This window comes from Ochotona princeps, chromosome 13 (genome assembly GCF_030435755.1).
Source record: "Ochotona princeps isolate mOchPri1 chromosome 13, mOchPri1.hap1, whole genome shotgun sequence".
Lineage (NCBI taxonomy): Eukaryota > Metazoa > Chordata > Mammalia > Lagomorpha > Ochotonidae > Ochotona > Ochotona princeps.
In genome coordinates this window covers 3,954,603-3,974,893 of record NC_080844.1, presented here as the reverse complement: position 1 = coordinate 3,974,893, position 20,291 = coordinate 3,954,603, and the positions used below count along the sequence as shown (strand labels likewise).

The following is a 20,291-nucleotide window of genomic DNA, read 5'->3' as shown; positions in this document are numbered from 1 at the left end:
CTGTTTCCTAAGTAAAACGGAAACACCGAGGCTGTATATCACTAATGGACAAGAATTGATATTTGGGAGCTAAATTCTCCTTTCCTGGGTATAAAATTAGAGTCATTTACTTGCTGGGCCTCCATTTTCTGACTTGTAAAATGAGGACAAAAATAATTCCTAAACTCACATGAATGCATAATGTGTGAACTATACCATGGTGGTGGAACACACAACAAGGACTTGCTCCCTAAAGCTATTCAAGGATTCAATACTGCCAATTCAGTATTTCATACAATGACATGAAAGCACCCTAAAAGGGACAGAGGTCGTTTACATTTCAGAGAAACATTTTATTTTATCAATTAAACTCCACCAATGTTTCTCTCTTAGACAAAGTCACCAGCCAGTATGCACACACCAGCAGAAAGGGCTCACGGGAGAGGAAGCTTCCATGGGAACAGCCTCCCACCCGGATCTGAGACAAGGCACCTGCCGGAAGGCGCAGCTCCTTCAGAGCCACAGCCAACTCCTCAACCCGAGTGCCAGCACCACCAGCTCCCTGTTCCTGCGCACCTGTGGAAGGAGCGTGCCATCCGCACCGCCGACTGCACAGCAAAGGCCTTGGGGTTCCTCCTGCGGGCATCCTCTTCCTCTCCCAGCTGCAGCTCCTGCAGATGGCGCTTCTTCTTCTTCTCGGCCTTGGGCCCACTGTGCTTCTTCCGGTGCTTCTTCTGGTCCTTGGCCTCCATGGTGCGCGCTCAGGGCTGCACAAGGAACTGACTCAAAACTACCTGGCACCGGCAGTGAACACAGCAGCTTACCGTCGGTCGCACCTCGTGGGAAAGGACCCCAAATGAACAGAAGCAGCTAGGAACCTGCCCACAGCATCCCTGCCAGGAGCTCGCCATCCCACAGCTGTGTTTCCATCCCCTCCGCACTCCCCACCGCACAGCCTCGCTGTCCCCACGCAACAGCCAGCACTGCAAGGCCTCCTTGTCCACAATCAGCACCCCACACCCCACTGACGCGCTCTTCCCATCCCAGTACCTCACTGTTCCCAACTTCAGCACTCCACGCACCGCAGCAGTGCTGTTACCACTTCAACACCCCACACCCCATGGCCACGCTATCCCCAACCACAACACTAAGCACCCTAGGGTAGCGATGTTCCCCACACAGCACCGACACCCCATATCCGCGCAGTCATCACCCAGCACCCAACAACCCACTGTCCGCACACAGCAACCCACACTCACGGCCGCGCTGTCACTGCAAAGTACCCCCCACGGCTGTGTCATCCACACCTCAGCATCCCACACCTGAAGTGAGTTGTCCCCACCCAGCACCCCACACCCCTGTCCCTACTTCAGCACCCTACACCCCACTCTCCGCACACAGCACCCACACCCCGCTGTCCCCGCCCTTGCTCACTCACCTCTCCGGAGTCCCCTCTCCAGCAGGTCCCCACTGTCCACTTCCCACTCGGGAGCCGCTTGCTGCAAGGACCGCCCTCGAGGCCCGCGGGAGGCCTCCCCGCGCCGCCCGCCCCGCGCCCACACGCGTCTTCCCCGCACGCCCGCACAGCCCGCGCCACTGAGCCGCTCGCACGCAACTGCTGCTCCTCCTCACGCCCGCACGCACGCCGCCGGAAGCGGAAGGCGGTCCCACACTCACTGCGCCGGCTACGGAAACACAGGGAGAACAAGAAAGGGGCCGGCGGAGGAACCCATTGCAGCCGGAAGCAGGAAGCGGGGCCGCTGAGGGGCTGAGCGCGCGCAGGCGCAGTGTGCGCGGGGTGCTGAGGAGGCGCTGTGTGTTGGCCTGGTTGCTGGGGTGTCCCGCGCCTTGCACCCGGAGCCCCACCAAGGGCCAGGGCAGAGCCAGCTGGATCCTCGCTCAGGGAGGAAACCCCGAAGGAGCCATGTGGAGCCCCAGGCCTGGCGATTCCCATTCGCCCGCTGCAGTGTCGCTCTTTCTGTGCTGTGGAACCTGTCAGGAGATTCGCACCAAGTAACCTCTAAAGTTTAACCAGAAACCAGCACCTTATGCCAACCCCTCAACAGGACCACTCTGAGCTGGCCCCAGCCCAGCCAATCACATGCATTCCTGCAAAACTTGTTGCTGGATATTCCTGCACCCACCACTGCCCTCGCACAGAAGGCAGAGGGATCCTGTGCATGTGTCAATTTCTTTTCTTAAAAAAAAAAAAAATTGTTATTGGGTCTGGTGCGATAGCATAGCACTTCAAGTCCTTGCCTTGAATGTGTCAGGATTCCATATGGACGTCAGTTCTAATCCAGCTCCCTGCTTGTGGCCTGGGAAAGCAGTCAAAGATGGACCAAAGCCTTGGACTCTACACCCACATGGGATACCCAGGAGAGGCTCCTAGCTTCAGATTGGCTCAGCTCCAGCCTGTGCAGCCGCTTGGGAGTGAACCATCCCATGGAACATCTTCCTCTCTGTCTCTTCTCTCTGTATATCTGCCTTTCCAATCAAAATAAATAAAGAAGTCAATAAATCTTTTCAAGTTTTTAAATGAGAAATCAGACACACAAAGAGGAGAGACAGAGAGGAAGACAGAGACAGAGAGGAAGAGCTATCTGATGATTCTCTCCCCAAGCAGCTGCAACAGCTGGAGCTGAGCCAAGGTGAAACCAGGAGCCAGGAGTTTCTTCTGGGTCTCCCAAGCAGCCACAGATTCCAAAGGCTTTGGGTCGTCCTTGACTGCTTTCCCAGGCCACAAGCAGGGAGCTGGATGGCAAGCAGTGCCCATATGGGATTCTCGCCTATGCTAGTTGAGAACTTTAGCTGCTAGGCTACCACACCGGGCCTGAAAGTCTAACTTTCTAACGGGAATGTAAATTCAGGTGACCATCCTGAAAGTGGCTCAGCCTATCTCTCAGGACACAGCATGCACATCTCCTCCATGCTGGCAGTAGGAACAGACACTGAAAGGCACTACCAGAAAGCTCATAGCACTGGTCAAAAGCGGGGAAACCATTGATGAAAATGTGAAGAAAAGAAGCAAGTTATGTGCCTGGTCAGTGTCTAAATCCTCCCCTTGCAAGCTCTGGGATGCCCAAAGGGCGCTAGTTCAAGTTCCTGCTGCTCCACTTCCCATCCAGCTTCCTGCCTGTGGCCTTGGAAAGCATTAGAAGATGGCCCAAAGCCTTGGGACCCTGCAGTCACATGGGAGACCCAGAAGAAGCACTGGATTCTTGGCTTTGCTCAGCTCTGTCCGTTGAGGCCATTTGGGAAGTGAACCAGTGGGCAGGGATTTCTCTCTTTGTCTCTCCTCCTCTCTGATCTGCCCTTCTAATAAAGATTAATAAATCTTTTTGTACAAAATGTGTGTTCAGACTGGATGCATTAGCCTAGTGGCTCAAGTCCTCACTGCCATGCATGCACTGGGATCCCATATGAGTTCTGTTCTAATCCCGGCAGCCCCACTTCCCTTCTGGCTCTCTGCTTGTGGCCTGGGAAAGCGGTAAAGGACAGCCCAAAGCCGGGAACCCTGCACCTGCGTGGAAGACCTGGAAGAGGCTCCAGGTTCCTTGCTTCGAATCAGCTCAGCTCCGGCCATTGCAGCCACTTGGGGAGTGATTCAGTGAGTGGATGATCTTCCTCTCTGTCTCTCCTCCTCTCCATATATCTGACTTTGCTATACTAATAAAATAAATCTTTTTTTAAAAGTATGGTACTCATACAGTGGTGCAATATACAATGAAAATGATTATGAGATGCAGCAATATGGGGGAACACGTCGTAGAATCCATTTAGTTTGACAACAGAGAACATTCACTCTTTCATCTTATTGTATTTATCTTTTATGATGCAGTTCCATACGCCCTGGCATTACCCCCACCGCTTCCCCAGTTTCCTCCTCCTTATTGGTTTCCCCTCTAGTTTTACAATGGGTGTCCTTCATGAACAGTCCTAAGTCCATCATGCTGTGATCGATGTGTTTCCTTCCCCACATTGTTGTCATGGACAATGTCAGAGAGTCCATCATCTTACTCTTAGCATATTTTTAAGTCTTGCTCTGGGAACCCATCTTTGCTCTGGATGCATAGAGACATACAGCACTTTGTCTCCATATCTGAACATATCAGTCTCTGCCACACTTCCATCATATTTCCCCCAAAGTATAGAGCCAGTGAACACAGTGACCACAGTCAGAACTGTTGGTGGGACTGCAGGGTGTGCAGCCTCTATGCAAATCAGTATGGAGAATACTCAGACAGCTGAAAATCTGCAATCCATATGACCAGCAAGAGCACGTCTAGGAATATATCCAAAGGACCTGTTACACAAGAAAGCAACATGTACCCGCAGGTTCATAGCAGCACAATCAATAATTGTAAAAACACACAAGCAACCAAATGCCCATCCACAGAAGACTGGATAAGGAAACTCTGCTTCATCTGCTCTACGGAATACTACTCAGCTATCACAAGAAAATGAGGGGCCTGGCAGCGTGGCCTTGCGGCTTAAGTCCTCACCTTGAACATGCTGGATTCCCATGAGGGCAACGGTTCTAATCCAGGCAGTTTCCCTCCCCATCCAGCTCCCTGCTTGTGGCCTGGGAAAGCAGTCGAGGATGGCCCAATAGTTTGGGATCCTGTATCCATGTGGAGCCCTGGAGGAACTTCTGGGCTTCTGGCTCCAGATTGGCACAGCACCAGCTGTTTCGTCTACTTAGGGAGTGAATGATTGGACGGAATAACTTTCTCTGTCTCTTCTCTCTGTATATCTGACTTTGAAATAAAAATAAATAAATCTTTAAAAAAAAAGGAAAGAAAATGAAATACATTTCTTCATAGGCAAATGGGCCGAACTGGATTCTCTTATGCTAAGGGAAATGAGCCAATCCCAAATGGTCAGATATCATAGGTTCCCCTTAATAAAAGAAAATACAGTATCGGGCCCGGCAGCGTGGCCTAGTGGCTACATTCCTCACATTGAACGTGACGGTATCCCATACGGGCGCTGGTTCTAATCCCGGCAGCTCCACTTCCCATCCAGCTCCCTGCTTGTGGCCTGGGAAAGCAGTCGAGGACGGCCCAATGCATTGGGACACTGCACCCATGTGGGAGACCCGGAAGAGATTCCTGGTTCCCGGTTTCTGATCGGCACAGCACCGGCCGTTGTGCTCACTCGGGGAGTGAATAATCGGACGGAAGATCTTCCTCTCTGTATCTCCTCTGTGTATATCTGATCTTGTAATAAAAAAAATCTTTAAAAAAATACAGTGTCAAACATAAAGAAACAGAGAGAGAGAGAGAGAGAGAGAGAGAGAGAGAATAATAAGGAGTGGCATGCATTATATGTACAGTGTGCACCAGGAACTGCTGAGCCAAGGGTTTTGCATGTACGCGAGGAAGCTTCAGAGAGTTCATGGAAATGCAATGAAAGAGTGAGTTTATTTCCATGTAAAAAAATGTTGAAATCCAGGCACATGAGTGTCTCTTCAAAAAGATGATGACAAATGCATGTTAAGAAAAAAAAAAACTATGGAACTGGCACTGTAGGCAGGTTGGGCCACTTCCTGCAGTGCCAGCAGCCCACATGGGAGCTACATTGAGTTCCAACTGCTCCACTTGCAGTCCAGCTTCCTGCTAATGTGCCTGGGAATAGTGGCAGGTAGCTCAAGTATTTAGTTCCCTGCGATCATGTGGGAGGTTCTGCCTTTCAAATAAACATATCTCAAAGAATAGAAAGAGCAATTTCAAAAATCTTCTGTACAAAAATGTGTATTTCATTTCACGTTTCTATAAACATTTGTATGTAATCTACTACAACATATTCCTCTAAACCTCTCCATGGCTTTGTGAGACAGGTGGCTGCTACTAGTCCCATTTGACAGACAAGGCTGTGGGAGGCCATTGCAAGGCCACATGACTCTACTTGAGAGTCAGTGTCTGAATGGGGAGCCTCTGTTCATGACTTCTGAAAGGCTTCCCCCTTCTTCTGACCCAGCTGCTCCTCAGGGACATTCCTTACCAGGTGGTGGCACATCATCCATTTAGCCCAACAGGAGGTGGACAGGCTCAGGAAATGGAGAAGTCATCCACACCTCGTATGGTACCTAGTGACCTGGCTTTCTCACTCCGAGGTGCTGCTGCCCCTGCTCTTCACTCCAACACCTCCACTCAGGAGCCTCACTGCTGTCTTTCCAGACCCATTCAAGAGCCTGGATAAGAAGCTTCCCTCTTCACTCAAGTCCCAGTGCAGGCGGAGTAAGCTGTTAGCACAAGCAGAAGTGCTGGCACGAGACAGCAGAGAGGCCTTGAGCCTTGGGACGCCCATTTCCCCATTTGGAAGAGGTAGGCTAAACATAATAACCCCTGTTTCAAGGACTGTCATTAAGATGAAATAACATTGCTTTTCCTATCTACATTCTAGCTTTCTAGCCAGGAAATCAATCAATCAATCAACCAATGTGTACAGTGCAGCTAGGAGGGGTGAACATTGAAAATACCTAATTAGCTGAGATCACCTTTGCCGACATTTTCATTTTTAACACTTTCCTTCAATTAGTACCCTGTTTTTTAATCGATTTATTCATATTTATTTGAAAACCAGATTTATAAAGAGAAGGAAAAAAAGAAGTCCCCATTTTCTTTCCTTTCCTATTTTTTTCCTTTTTGATATACTTTTAAATGGCTGAAATGGCCAGAGCTTAGTCAATCCTAAGCCAGGAACTTAAAAAAGCTTTTAATTTTAAATATTTTTAGCTATCATAGGATGGGAAGACGATGGGTCAGGGAAAAATGCATGTGATCTGTGTTTCCAAATGTTGTTCCTTCTTCTGATTTTCACTAGGAGGGGTTATTGCGGAGAGAAAATGGCAGAAGTCATGATAACCTCCCAAGTGTCCCAGTCCCCAGGCATGGGAAACTGCCACCCGATATTAACCTAGGGTCCTGATGTGGCACACACTGAGGGATCTGACCAGGTGGCTTTGACAATTTTAAAATGCTGCTGATCTCGCTGGTCCAAGGATGAGGGAACCCTTTCACTGTCCATTGGACATAATCAGCCTTAGAGTCTACATTCACAAGGATATTTCCTAGGGTAGGTGTCCAATTTGTTCTGCCTCCTTCCTCTTGCACAGTACCAGATGTCCTCTGCAGGCCTCAATGTGCAGCTCTATGTGGATCTGGGCCGGCTGTCCACTAGTCCATCTTTTCCACTGAGGAGGACCAGTTCTTACAGGTGGGCCTAAGGACTCAGGCCAAGTGAGCAGGGCCCTGCCAGAGCCCTCACCCCAGGGGCTCATGGACCTGGCAAGTACTGGGCAAGTGGGCCAAGGCCCTGGGCCAGGTTACCCATGCCCCAAGGGATCCCTTGCTCCCAGGGTTCACGGACCCTCAGGCAGGAACTTCTTCCAGGTCTCCCACATGGGTGCAGGGGTGCGAAGACTTGGGCCATCCTCCACTGCTTTCCTAGGCCATAAGAAGAGTGATGGAGAGACACAATGCAGAGGCTGAGAGGTTAAAGTCCTCGCTTTGAACACACCCAGATCCCATATGGGCACTGGTTCTAATCCTGGCAGCCCTGCTGCTCATCTGGCTCCCTGCTTGTGACCTGGGAAAGTAGTAGAGGACAGCCCAAAGCCTGGGATACTGCATCTGTGTGGCAGAACCAAAACAACTCCTGGCTCCTGGCTTCAGATTGGCTCAGCACCGTATGTTGTAGTCATTTGGGGACTGAATCATTGGACGGAAGAACGTCCTTTCTGTCTCTCCTCTGTATGTATGATGTTGCAATCAAAATACATAAATGCTAAAACAAAGAAGGGAGATGTATCAAAATTGGAAGCGCTGGGATAGAAATGGTCCTCTTACAGGATTCCGGTGCTTGCAAGATTAACCTGTTCTGCCAGCAGGACAGACCCCAGCTACTAGTTCTTACAAATGCCTTGGAAGTAATGCATGCAATGCTGAATAACTGGCACTGGACAGCTGAGAAAACTCATGAGAAAAAGCAGCAGTACTGCCGCCTCCCACTGCCCAAGGCTCTGGGTGCTACGTGTCCACGGCAGTCCCTTCCCCTGGTGGGATTCTGCCACTACCCTGGCACATACCCAGCAGGCCTGGTGCCCTCTCCCTGGCCCAGGAGGGGAGGAGCTGGGCTCTGGGAGGTTCAGGAAGACAGGGAGAGCCAGGGCAGTAAGCAAGGGGCCCTGGCATCAGGACAGCCCAGGACAGAGCACAGACATGACCAGTGCTTGTCCTGAGCAGGGCTTTCCAGGGGCTGGGTGTGTAGAACCTAAATGCACGTGAGGAAGCAGGGGAAGCTCGGCTGGAGCTGGGTGTGAGGACACAAAACAGGAGCAAGTATGTTCAAAACAAACGATTTAATGCAGGGTCAGATCATGGGTAAAGGTCTGAGGTTCGGGGTGAAGAGCTTGCCGGCCAACGGGGCCTGGCATAGTACCCTGAGTGTGGGCTGTTCAGGGCACTCTAAACAACCATGAGACCCGAATGGTTTCAGCGCATGAGTTGGCCAAGGGTGACACCCCTCAGGGAGAGGGGACAGAAGCCCCTGAAGGGAGCTCTTTGCATGATGGAGGCCAACATGGAGAAATAGGGTGTGCTGTGAGCCCACTCTTGCAGCATCCTGGAGAGCTGCAGCTGCCTCAGGGAGCGGATGGCAAGGCAGCTACTGGTAGGCGAGGGCACCCAGGGCTGTGGTCCTCGCAAAGCAATGACTCTAGCAGGCTTCAGGCTGGGACTGTCCCCGCGGCAAGGTGGGCTGCCAAGGATGCTCTTTAGGTGTGAGGTCTTGAGCCCCACCGCTGGGGCTGCAGGTGAATGAATGAGAACAGGTACCAGCCAGACTAGGGCAGGTGTGGAAGGGGCCACCAGGCCCTGCTGGCTACGCAGCACAGGGGACAGGCACCCTGTGCCTTTGGCAGGCAGCCTGAGACAGGAGTTGCTGGCCCAGGTGGACAGCCTTCTCCCTTTCCATGCTCTCCCGCAGTGCGGGGAGATGTCAGAAGATCCCTCACACTCGGAGGTCAGCCCACAGGAGCCGGAGCCCCGGCCCTTGGTGTTTCCTTCTGTAGAGTTCTCAGCCTCCTCCTCTGGGCTGCTCTTCAAAACCATGTGGAGAGAGGAACTTTCAGGATGAGCAGTCCCCTCTGGGTGAGAAGTTATCTCCCTATTCTGCTCACACGAGCTCTCTGCAGTCATATTGGAAGGTTTCAGTATCTTTGGAGGAGGCATCTGCTCTAGGGAAACACGTGGCAGCCCCAGACACAGGCTGCAGGACTCATTGGGCTTTGCTGAAAGGAAAAGACAGATGTTGGCTGCTCTACCTACACCATGAGGCCTGAGAGTAGGGTCCCTGGGGACCTTGTAACATGGGGTAACACTGAGGGCACCCTCTAGACAGATGACCCCCAATGGAAAATATGTGTATCTTGAAACAGGACAGTGTTGGGGACACCTCAGGCTATGCCAGACACACCCCTTGGGGTGCATGGCCCACCTACCTGCCTCTCAGTCTAGCTCTGGGGACACCTGGCATCCCCTCAGGACCCAGTGAGGTTCCTGTAAGCTGACCCCCAGGTTGCCCTGTGCCCTGACATGGGAATGGCTTAGTAGGAGCACTTGTGTCCCTCCTAAATAGCAGGGATGGAGGTGACTCCTCAGGTGCCAGAGGTCGGAGCTGGGACTTCAGGACAGATGAGGCCACAGGCAGAGCACTTGGGGTCAGGGCATACACCTCACAAAAGGTGGCAGGGCTGAGCTGTGTCCTCTGCCCTTGAGTCACTGCCACCCAAGCACAGAGCACTGGCTCTTAGCTGCAAGACTCACATTCAGCATCTCTGTGCCCGAAGACACAGGAGCGCATCTGCTTGGACGCACAGCTGTGCCTCACCAGGACATGCACAGGCCTGCACCTGGGCCTGCCTCTGCAGCCTCCACACTTAGACAAAACCGTCTCTGTTCTACGTGCCCATCCAGGCTCTCAGGTCAGCTACAGCAGCAAGCATGGACAAGCCCCAGGACCCTTCCTACCATCTCACACAGGAGGGTGATGCTCCAGGTCATGCTGCCCTCTGTGTCCTCAGAGACATGGGCTCCACGCTGGGCCTATATACCTGCATTCAGCTACACCCTGGTGTCTGCCCTGGGAGCTACAGTCCCTGCTTCTGCAGTCCCTGCTTCCCAGGGCACCTGGGCCTTCCAGGGTATCTCTGATGGTTGGAGCGATCCAGCGCCTACATACCTTGGCCACCACTGCACAGAGTCAGCCACAACCCCATTTCCCTCCATCCCTGCCAACACCTCTGTCCTATGAGGATCCTGGATGCACACAGCTGTTGACATCATGCTCTGCACCTGTGTTGGTCCCAATCAGGGAAAGGCCACCCCAGGCCAGGCAGGACCACTGCTCATGTGGCTCAAGAGTGGGAGTCCCAGGAAGGCCCTGCAGTCCCAAGAGGGCTCTTTTCCTGTCCTGAATTGGGGTGCTTAAAGCAGGGTCTGGCCTTCACCGCCACAATGACTTCAGCCAAGGACACAAGTCTATGAAGGCCTTTAGGACACCCCCACAGCCTGGTCCACAGGCATCGGGTGCTACTGAGGTGAAGCAGGCCAGCCATCACCCCAACCCTCTCTCGACCCTGAGGAACACATTGGGATTGCCTGGGGCCCAGCCAGGCCTTGTGCTCAGAAGCTTCTGGAGCAGAACTGAGCAGCAGGGGGAGACCAAGGGTGACACAGAAGAAGGAGAAGGCCCTGGGGTCTGATGGCCAGCCCTGGGCCCTCCAACCGTAGACACACCCAAGGGAAATCAGGCTGAATTCCTGTGCTGGACTCACCTTGGGGAGGCAGGAGACAGTGCAGCTTCCGCAGCTCATGCTTTGAGGCCTGGAGCTGCTTGATGACAATGTCATCGCCCGGGGTCCAGACTTGCTTCAGGCTCTCCTGGAGGAATTCCTGCAGGTGGTCCCTGGTCATCTTCAGCAGGCGCCCTAGGCATGAGGGAGGGTGTGAGGCTGGGAGAGGTCACAGGGGTTTCCCACAGCCAGGACTGCTGATGCTGCTGGGTTACCCAGAGGTGAAAGGAGGGGACTGACGAGGGGAGAATGCCCTGCCAGGTCTCCCTGTGGACTGTGTGCTTGGCTGGTGTGGCGTAGTGCAGGGGCATCCAGAGCCTCTCCCAAGGTGCCCGAGAAGCAAGAGGCCACATCTTCCTGGCCTCCTCCCTGCTCACTTGTGATGGATGGACACGAGGACCCAGTTCCTCATCCCCAGCACCCTGCCTTCTTGGGCCCTGAGGACTTACTTCTGTGAACCTTCAACATCGTGTAGGCCATGGTGGTGAGCACATGCTGCCCTTCCAGGACGAAGATGTCCCACATCCTCAGTGCCAGGGGGAATGGAGCCTGGGGGAGAGAGCAGGGCCTGAGCAGGGCCACAGTGGGGAGGGTGTGCAGGCCCTGACGAGGGAGTGGTGATCACAGCAGGCCCCAAGCTCTATCACGGGAACTTATCCCACTGCTGGGTGGGACCATGTCTGCTGGCTAGTTCCCAGCTCACTGAGGGGCCGAGGCCCAGAGAGAGGAGGGGTGAGACCTCAGGAGCACAGCCAGGACCCAGGGATCCAGGAAGAGCTCTGTGCCCTTGGAGCCATGGGGGATGCTAGAGACCCCACACCTGGTTGAGGGTGAGGGCTCAGCAGGGTCAAGTCCAGGCTACCTTCCAGGAGTGAGGAAGCATCAGACCAGCTGCATCCTGGGGGACAGCCCAGGCCCTTGGGGATCTCCTGCCTCCTCCTGCAGGGTTCTGGCCTTCACCAGGATTCTCAGCATGTGTGTTCCTGGGACCTGTCCCTTCCCTGCTGGCTCTCAGCCTCAGACTCAACCTGGCAAATCCTGAAGGGCAGGGCAGCTGATTGGGTACAGGCTTGGCCCTGTATACTGTCTGCTGGGACTGTGGGGGCTCTTCTCTGCTGTGGGCAAGTGGACACTGGTGTGGGAGATTAGTTACTGAGGTAGGAATTCCTCTGGGTAAGGTGTCACTGGGGCTGCACTTACCACATCCAGAAAACACTGAGTAAACCAGTGTGCCGTGCAGTCCTGGAGGTTGAGTCCCTGCTGCTCCTGAGGAAGAGGCAGAGGGAGGTGAGGGCCAGAAGCAGGCCTGAACTCCCCCTGGCCTGAGCCCATGGAAGGGCCCCAGGGTGCGGCAAGCCCAGCAGCAGGTGTCTGTGTACCTCACAGCCACACAGGCTCCTGAAGGGAAACTGCCACCAATCTCTTCTCCTTCAGGAGAGTCTCCCTTACATCTATGCAACCCCAGGGACCACATGCTGCAAAGGGTAACAAAGGCCACCACTGCCACACATTTGGTGATTGGAAAGCTTTGTTGAATGAATGACTTTCCCACACCAACAAACGGGCCTGAGAACCTATTGTTACACCCCGCCCCACCCCCACCTCCCCGCCCCCCCCGCAGGTATGATTGCGGAGCCCTAGTAACAAGTCAAGGAGGCCCTTTGCTCACCAGGTGTTGCTCGAGAGCCGGGAGGGTGCGGTGCACAATATCTCCCAGGTGGTTCTGCAGTGTCTTCAGCTTTGGTGATCCGAGTGTGTAGAGACCTGAGAAGGATCAGTCCCCAGCCCTTGGGTCAGAGCTTCTACCCAGGAAGGCAACAGAGCCACAGGGAGGAGCAGATCCTGCTGAGCACCCAGGGCTGGGAGAGGCTCTCAAGGGGCAGGAGGGTGGACAGAGAGCCGGGCCGAGAAACCTTAGAATGTGGGTGCATGTAGGACTGTGTGGGATCCAACCCAGACTGCCCCCACGTGTCTGCTGGGAACATATTCAAGCTGGGTACCTTACAACCATTCCAACAAGCAGGAGTGAGAAGGGGGTGACCTTAGAGGGGATGCTGCCTCCTGGAGTATCAGGTGTGGCTTACTGGCGGGTGTGCATGTAGACCAATGTGAGGCACAGAGGCAAGCGGAGTCATGAGTCACGTGGACACAGACAGGACTCATTGGCCTAGAGATTCCCACACACAGGACAGTAAGGGAAGACTGCAGGATCATGGGGAGAGCTTGAACAGCTCAATAGAGGAGGCTTCTGCCAGCCCTGGCTTCTCAGCAATCCTCCAAGGGGAGATTGGCTTCCACACCCAGGGCATGACAGTGAGGATTAAAGCTCTAGTCATGTGGATTTGTGTCCATGAAGTAGTAGGCTGTGCAGGGAGCCCACCCTTCCCATCCACCTACCGGACATCGCATATTTCTTGTTCTCCATCAGCTGGACCAGAGCCCAGAATGTGTCTTCCTCGCTCAGCCACATCAGCAATAGCGCCACTAGATGGCTCAGGCCTTGGCCACAGCCCACCTCCTGCAAGAACCCAGAACAATGTTCAGAGACCTCTCTGGCTGGGGTAGTCTCCGATGGGTTTGGCCACCTCCCTGGGAGGGTTTGGTCATGTGCTGAAGAGAGTAGGAAAATGTTGGAGGGAGCCACTGAGCCTCTCTTGTCCCTGGGTGCCATGACTTTGAGCACTGGAGCATACACCAGGTCTCAGAGTCCCTGGAGAGAAGCCTTCAAGGCCAGAGCACAGGCAGTGACTGGGGAGACCAGAGGCAACAACCCATGTGCACCTCCTAGATCTCAGGGTAGGGCAGGCAGCTGTGGGAATCCACGCTCCACCCCACAGAAACCCCTGGAACTCTGTGCTCTGTGTGTGCACGCTACAAGGGCACCATTTCAGACAGGAGGAAGCAGCAGCAGGGTTAGGCCTGCACGGGCTAGGAAAGAGAATGGACAAGGCCTGGGTGTGGATCCAGGCTGCCTGAATATGTCTCCCACAGGCATGCGACAGGGTGCCTGGGACAGGTCAGGAGGATGGGAGGCCCAGACCTTGCTGGGGTCAGCTGAGGAGTCTGGCAGCCGTTCCCTTCATGGGAAAGGTCTGAGTGGGTGGGCATGGCTGTGGCACTTGTGGAGGGGAATTCAGACCAGTGGCACCTGAACAGGTGACTGACGGGTGCAGTGGCATCAGGAGGATCAAAACTCAACAAGGAACAGCACAGCACAGTCACCCAGGTTGCCCAGCAGCCTATGGAATGCCGGTACTCAGTGGAGCATCACCAACCCTGCCTGCATCTGGAATATGAAGCACAGTCCAGGAGCAAGGAACAACTTTACCGTTCTGGAACGTGGGCTTGGTCCCAGGGAGCCATTAGCTTGGTCTCTACACTTGCTCTCTCACTTGTGGTTTGGAGAGGCCCCAACAAGGCAGCCTTGGCTCTCTGTGACAAGGTTCACCCTGGATGCGCAGCCTGGGTACAGGACCTGAGGAGCTGATCCAGGAATACTCACAGGGTTGTACACGGTGTAGGCCATCAAAACATCAAGCAAAGCCTGCTGCCTGTAAGAGAGAGGAGGGGTGGTGTTTCCTTCCCTGCTGAGGCTCTCAGTGCAGCCCTGCCTCCCTGACACTGCCAGCCCACCAAAGGCCCGGGACACTTCTCTGCCACAGAAGCCAGGATGTACTCAGGGCACTTTGGTTGCTTTGTTTTCTTTTCATTGCACTCTCTCCACAGGGTCTTTTGGCAAGGAATCAGAGTTTGCTGCAAATCAAGACACTTGCATCCCTTTTGTTTCTGTTGTAAATGAACTGTTCTGAGGTTTGTTGCTTAGCCTCTCCCAAGAACCCCATCTCCCCAGGACCTTGGCTCCTCCTCATCCCTAGGGCCCCTCCAGCCCACAGGCCTCACCTGGCTCCATTGCGTTCTTGGAACAGCACGTGATTTCGGAAGCTCCCTCGCACAGGCCAGTTGATCTGGTCGAATGGCGTTGACTGCAGCCTGGACTGCTCCTTCATTGCCTGCAGGGCAGGGCGAAGGGCAGGAAGGAGCCTGAAGAGCAGGAAAATGCCCCCTGCCACGCAAGCACCCCACATCCACACAGCTCTTCAGGTGTTGGGGAGGGCTCTGCAGGAAGCTCATTGCCCTGGGCATCTGGAGTCTAGGGAGGGTCTGGGCTGCTCACCTCACCTTAGCACCCATGTCACCCCCAATGCCCAACAGCCCTGCACAAGGAACCGTCCAAGGGTCTGCACAGTGAGTGTCAAGCCAGCAAGGTCCCTCTGTAGTACACCCTGCCACCCATAGCACGTCCCAGGTGCATCTCCACCTCAGCGACCTTCAGGCCCCAGAGCCTCCTTACAGCAGCTCAGGTCCTGTCTGTCCCAGCATGACGAGCTCTCAGTGCTGTCCGTGTAAGTGGGGCCCATCCCCATCAAGACATCACAAGTTGCCCTTGGCGCTGAGCCTTCTCTGGGCAATGATTAGTCTTCAAGTTTAGGTCCAAGGGTAGCACAAAATCAAGACATGGGAGGGCAAGCCTGGCAACACCACTTGGACCCTGCTCCCAAGATCCACGGGAATCAAGACAGGATGTTTCCTCAGGCTCCAATGCAGCACTATCTACCACAGGGGACCCAGTTACCTGATGCCACCTGGCAGGTCAGGTGTATTGTGGGCTGAGCGCACAGTCATACCTTGTACTTCCCCACGTTCTGGGCTTTCTTCGTGTTCACATCAAGCATTAGCATCCAGATGCTTCCCCGCACCTGGCTGGGGATTCCTTTGAAGCAGCTCCGATGGAACTGCAGGGAGGAGCAGATCAGGTGAATGGGGCCATGGCTGCTCCGGGAAGGGTGTGCAGCGGGAGGCGTCAGGAGGGGGAAGCCATGGACTCTGTGCTGTGTCAGCAAAGGGAGGATCTGCCTGGGCCTGATGACCAAGGTTAGAGGAGGGGCTGGGCTGAGGACCCAGGCTTGCTATGCACTGCTTGCTCCCTATGGAGCATGAGGAGGCATGTTGGTCCATGTCTGGGACTTGTCCCAGTGGTGACACTGGACTGTGTACCAGGAGAGTCACCTGTGATAACGGTAAAGGGCTGCAGGTGACCCATGTCTACGGCAGGACAGTTGCCCCAGGCTTTTGAGAGGCAGGTGTCCAGTCCAACAAAAGCCACCACCCATCCCTGCTCTGCTCCATGTGTTCCCCACGGACCCTCCCTTCATGGTACCTTCTTGCTGTCACAATATTTGGTATAATTCTTCAACATTTTGACCCACTTTTGGAGTCTCCGAGTTTCCATCTGTTTCTGCTGCAAAAGGAGGATGGTGTGAGGTCAGCTGCTGACCCCGGAGGATGGCCCCTGGGTGCCACTCTGGAGCCCTGGGAGGACTCATGGGAAGAGAAAGGAAAGGTGCAGACCCTGAGCCCTGAACCCGTTGCCTCTGGGGGTGGAGGGGCGCCTGGGGCTTGGACTCTGTCACAGCACAGCCTTTTGTCAAGGCTGAGTTCCCCGAACTACAGTCAAGGCTGTCACTATCACACCATTGGGTCAAGGTGGCTAGAGGCCAGGTTCCCCAGAGCTGCAGTCAGTTTGGGACAGGTGATGAGTTAGTGTCCCCACTCGGGCCTGTCATTTCTGCATGGGCAAAACCTCAAGGGGCTTCAACTGTCCACAGCCAGGGACCCCTGTGGCCCCCTGAGAACATGCCCCGGGCCAAGGACTCCTTCTCACCTTAGTCCCCAGGACACTGTCCTGAAGCAGCATCTTCTCACTGGAAGGGGAGAGGCAGATGTGAGGGAAGGTTCCACACACACACTTCTACATCCAAAGCAGGCTGGGGAAGAACCAGTGTCCCACCTCAGTCCAGGCAACAGAGAAGGGAAGGGAGGAGGCAACCATGCTGCCAGTGCACAACCAGGAGTGGCCTTGACCGTGAGCACAGGGCATCTCTGCTCAGGCACCCACCCTCACAGTCCATGGGGGCTCCATGTCCCAAGACAGGCCACAACTCAGGAGTGCAGCAGGCCCCCTTGGCAGCTGCTGGGACAGTGCTCTCTCTTTTTTTTTTTTTTAATTTTGTGTTAAATTTTTATTTTTTTTTAAAAGATGATTTGTGGTGCAGCAAGCAAATCCCCCTTCTGAAGTGCAGGCAACCACTATGGGTGCCAATTCAAAATCCAGCTGCCCCTCTTCCGATCCAGCTCCCAACTAATGACCTGGGAAAGTAGAGGAAGATAACCCAAGTGTTTGGGTCCCTGTCACCCTCATGGGAGATCCAGATGAAATTCATGACAGTGCTCTCTTGAGGAGGGACAGGCTGCCCTGGGCTGAGGGTCTGGGTGTGACCATCAGCCATCCTCAAGAAGTGATCTGAGGACTCAGCAAATCCAGCACCTGCCCTGCAGTACCCAGTGCAGGGAGTGTGCACCTGCCCATGAACAGGACACCATCACACCCTTCCCTGGTGTGTCTCCCTTGTTCACCTTCCTCCCTGGTGCACTTGTCACCCAAATGTGAGCTCCCATCCATGTCCCTCATCTGACAGCTGAGACCATGACCACCCTCTCTGGACACTTTTCCTGTCATACCGAGGAGCCAGAACCAGCCCTGCTTAATCCTGGTCCTGAGGTGAGCCAGAAGGACACATCCTGAAGCATCTCGAGGTTCTGCCCCTCCTGGTGACCTGAGCCCAGCACCCCAGCTACAGGGCTTCTCTTACCCTGGACAACTGGCTGAACAGCCTCAAACTAGGTCCTGTACCACAATGACCACTCTCCTCCCAGCACAGCCAGAGCTCCTGTGCCCTCACCTGCAAGCCCGCCAGCCTGGTATCTCTGTTGCAACCTGTGCTGGGTAGAGCCCTGGAAGTCACAGCCCTGGCTTTCCCTCAGGCCTAACCCTTCAGCAGGACTTTAGCATGGCCACAAACACCCAGGATGTGTGCTCCTCTGCCAGGCTTATATGCTGACACTGGATGCAGCAGTGGAATGCAGATGCCCAGGCTATGGGCCTTGGAAACAGAGCTGGACCCTCAGGTTACCCTCTGTCCTCAATAAAACAGGCCTCTGAGTGTCCAGCTGCTGCCCCATGTCCAGCTCGGTCCCTCCCTGAGTCCTGAGTCACTTGCTGGGTGTCTCTGATCTGCTCCAATGCTGACCAGAGCCTGCACTGTGATTGCAGTGTGGGCCGAAGTAGGGACCTGGGGACAGGTGTTCAGCCTCAAGCAGGACACGCTGAAATGGTTCCCTGGCCTGGAAGGAGCAGGGCTGCGAATGACTCACTGTAGAAATCCAAGCCTGTCTGGGAAGAGGCGGCCGCTGTCATCATCCTCTTCTTCAGGCTCAGATAGAGCCACACCTTGGTGGCCCTGCAGTCAAGAGGGAACGGGGTGAATAACCAGGGTGCTCAGAGCCCCTCAGAGCTGAACCACTCTCCTCTGTGCCCGCAGAGTGGCTGGTTCATGCACTCACAGACACACACTTCAGGCAGGACCCACCTCCTCTGCCCAGCACCCTGGTTGTACCTGCTCATATTTGGCAATTGTCGCTGCTTGCTCACGGTCCCGTCGGGCCCTCACAGCGACCATGCCCAATCTGGAAGACAAATGGCCAAATGTGACCCAGCCTAGCAGAGTCATGGGGACTGCGGTCTCACATCTGTCCCCATGATCACAGAAGGCGCAGCCCCACACCCGAACCTGCAGGCCCATGGTGGCCTGGAATGAGGATGCTGACTTGCTCAGGGCATGTGGACAGAGGGAAGATGGGGCAGGGACAGCCACCCTCTAGCCTCACCTGCCCAAGGAGGACACTCCTCCTCTGCTTAGCATCCAACTGTCTAATAGGAGAGCCACAACTCAGGTCAGAGGTCTCCCGTTCCACTGCCACATCCAGGGCTCTCAGAGCAGTGTCCTCTGCCCCCCATCTGACACAACATCTGTCCATAAGTTGGACTCTTGAGCCCATGACCCACATAGACCCACACGGACCCACACTAACACACAGCACAGCCATGAGAAAGGACAAGTGTAAACAAGCCCTACTCACAGGTCTCCACTGAGGGCTTAGGGCCATCACCCATGCAAACAGACAGCTGAGATCAGTGTCACCCCCTGGGAGTGATGGTCCCCATGCCACAGCACACACAGAGCTCACGTCCCACTCACCTCCATCGTGAACCAGTCTGCATCCTTCAGCTGTGCTCCAGCCTTCGCTACCAACAGCAGTTCAGCAGCTCAGTTGATGCACTACTGGCCAGACTGCCTCATGTCTCGGTTTAAAATTCCCAGTGACTGTGATGTCACAGCATCCTGCCAGCCAATCACGGGGCAGCATCTGGCATGCGGGCCAGGGTTCTAAACCATGGCTTCACTAACTGCCACTAGAGCTGGAGCAAGTGGCCTCCCCAGGGCCAGTTGAAGAGAGAAAGCTGTGGCTGGGGTCCCATGGACCCAGGGGTGCCAGTGCCCTGTACCACCTGCTCAGATACTCCCACATGCCAGGAAACCTGTACCTCAAGCTCTCCTTCCTTTTCCTGCTTTCATTAGAGTGTACTACAAGTGTGAAAGCATCTTCATGTACATAATGATAAAGTTTTACCTGAAAGCAGAGTTCTAGAAAGAAAGGGAATGAGAAAAAAAAAAAAACCACAGGAAAGATCTTTTCCATGTGTCAGTTACCTCCCCAGAGGATGACAACAGGCAGGTCTGGGCCAGGCTGAGGTCAGGAGCCAGGAGCTTCAGCTGAGTCTCCCACAAGGGCGTAGATCCACAGCACTTGGGCCATCTTCTCCTCTCGCCCAGGCACATTAGCAGGGAGCTGAATCAGGAGTGTGGCAGCTGGAGTCCAACCACTGCCCATATGGCATGTCTGTAGCACAGGCTTCTTCCTTCTGAACCAAGTCAGCACCGGGTAATCCACACAGGCCTGTCCACAGGATATGGTCTAGGCTTTCAGGTAGTTTAGGGTCAGGAGTCTGGAAGACACACTTTCCCCACCAGGGTAATAGCTTTCACCCACCATGTGTCAGTTTGTCAGTTAGTGAGTACCCATCATCACCTGGGCCTGGGGTAGAGAAGGGGACACGGTTACACTGTGATTGGCCACTCCCTCTCAAGCCCTAGAAAAGTCCATAGAAGGAGGGGTTTAATCTCTCTTGGCCCTTTTGTCCCTCTGGTGCTGTTTCATGGCTTGGGCTTTTCTCTCTTCAGCTCCTCTCCCCTGCTGTCTTGGGTCTTGCAGGCAGAGCCTAAGAAAGGGAGCAATTTCTTTCCCTCAGGATACAATGTATCCTCTCTCCCTCACCCCTCTTCCTGTTTCTCCACTTTAGTTTCTGTTTCACTCTCTGAATAAACTTTTCCACTTGTTTCTGCTGTGTTGGTTTCTGCAGCTAAAAGGCTTTCTAAGTAAAAGGGAAGAACCTAAGAACACCTAGGCAACACATCTGTGGCTGTGACTGCAATGT

The 20,291-nt window shown here is 54.2% G+C and overlaps 2 protein-coding genes across 3 annotated transcripts in view; both read right to left on the bottom strand.

Moving 5' to 3' along the window:
- The window catches only part of BMS1 (BMS1 ribosome biogenesis factor), a 40,361-nt gene extending 38,755 nt beyond the window's left edge, over positions 1-1,606 (bottom strand). The window contains exons 1-2 of one of the 2 annotated variants that reach the window (XM_058671210.1): positions 1,418-1,606; positions 556-773 (exon numbers count right to left, since the gene is read on the bottom strand). In XM_058671210.1, the coding sequence (XP_058527193.1) occupies positions 556-731 (176 nt within the window). In that variant the 5' untranslated portion in view covers positions 732-773; positions 1,418-1,606. The remainder of the gene's footprint in view (positions 1-555; positions 774-1,417) is intronic. The other variant, XM_058671209.1, reaches the window with a different exon arrangement.
- LOC131481761 (USP6 N-terminal-like protein) lies at positions 741-19,788 on the bottom strand. The gene is made up of 17 exons (XM_058671885.1): positions 19,507-19,788; positions 18,352-18,421; positions 18,110-18,195; positions 16,560-16,599; positions 16,056-16,136; positions 15,523-15,630; positions 14,738-14,847; positions 14,340-14,388; positions 13,235-13,355; positions 12,507-12,601; positions 12,038-12,103; positions 11,287-11,386; positions 10,820-10,972; positions 9,164-9,274; positions 8,596-8,791; positions 1,418-1,664; positions 741-773 (listed from the first exon to the last, which is right to left on the bottom strand). The coding sequence occupies exons 2-17, from the start codon at positions 18,412-18,414 to the stop codon at positions 741-743; spliced, it is 1,659 nt and encodes a 552-aa protein (XP_058527868.1). The 5' UTR covers positions 18,415-18,421; positions 19,507-19,788.
- Positions 19,789-20,291: the final 503 nt, after the last annotated feature.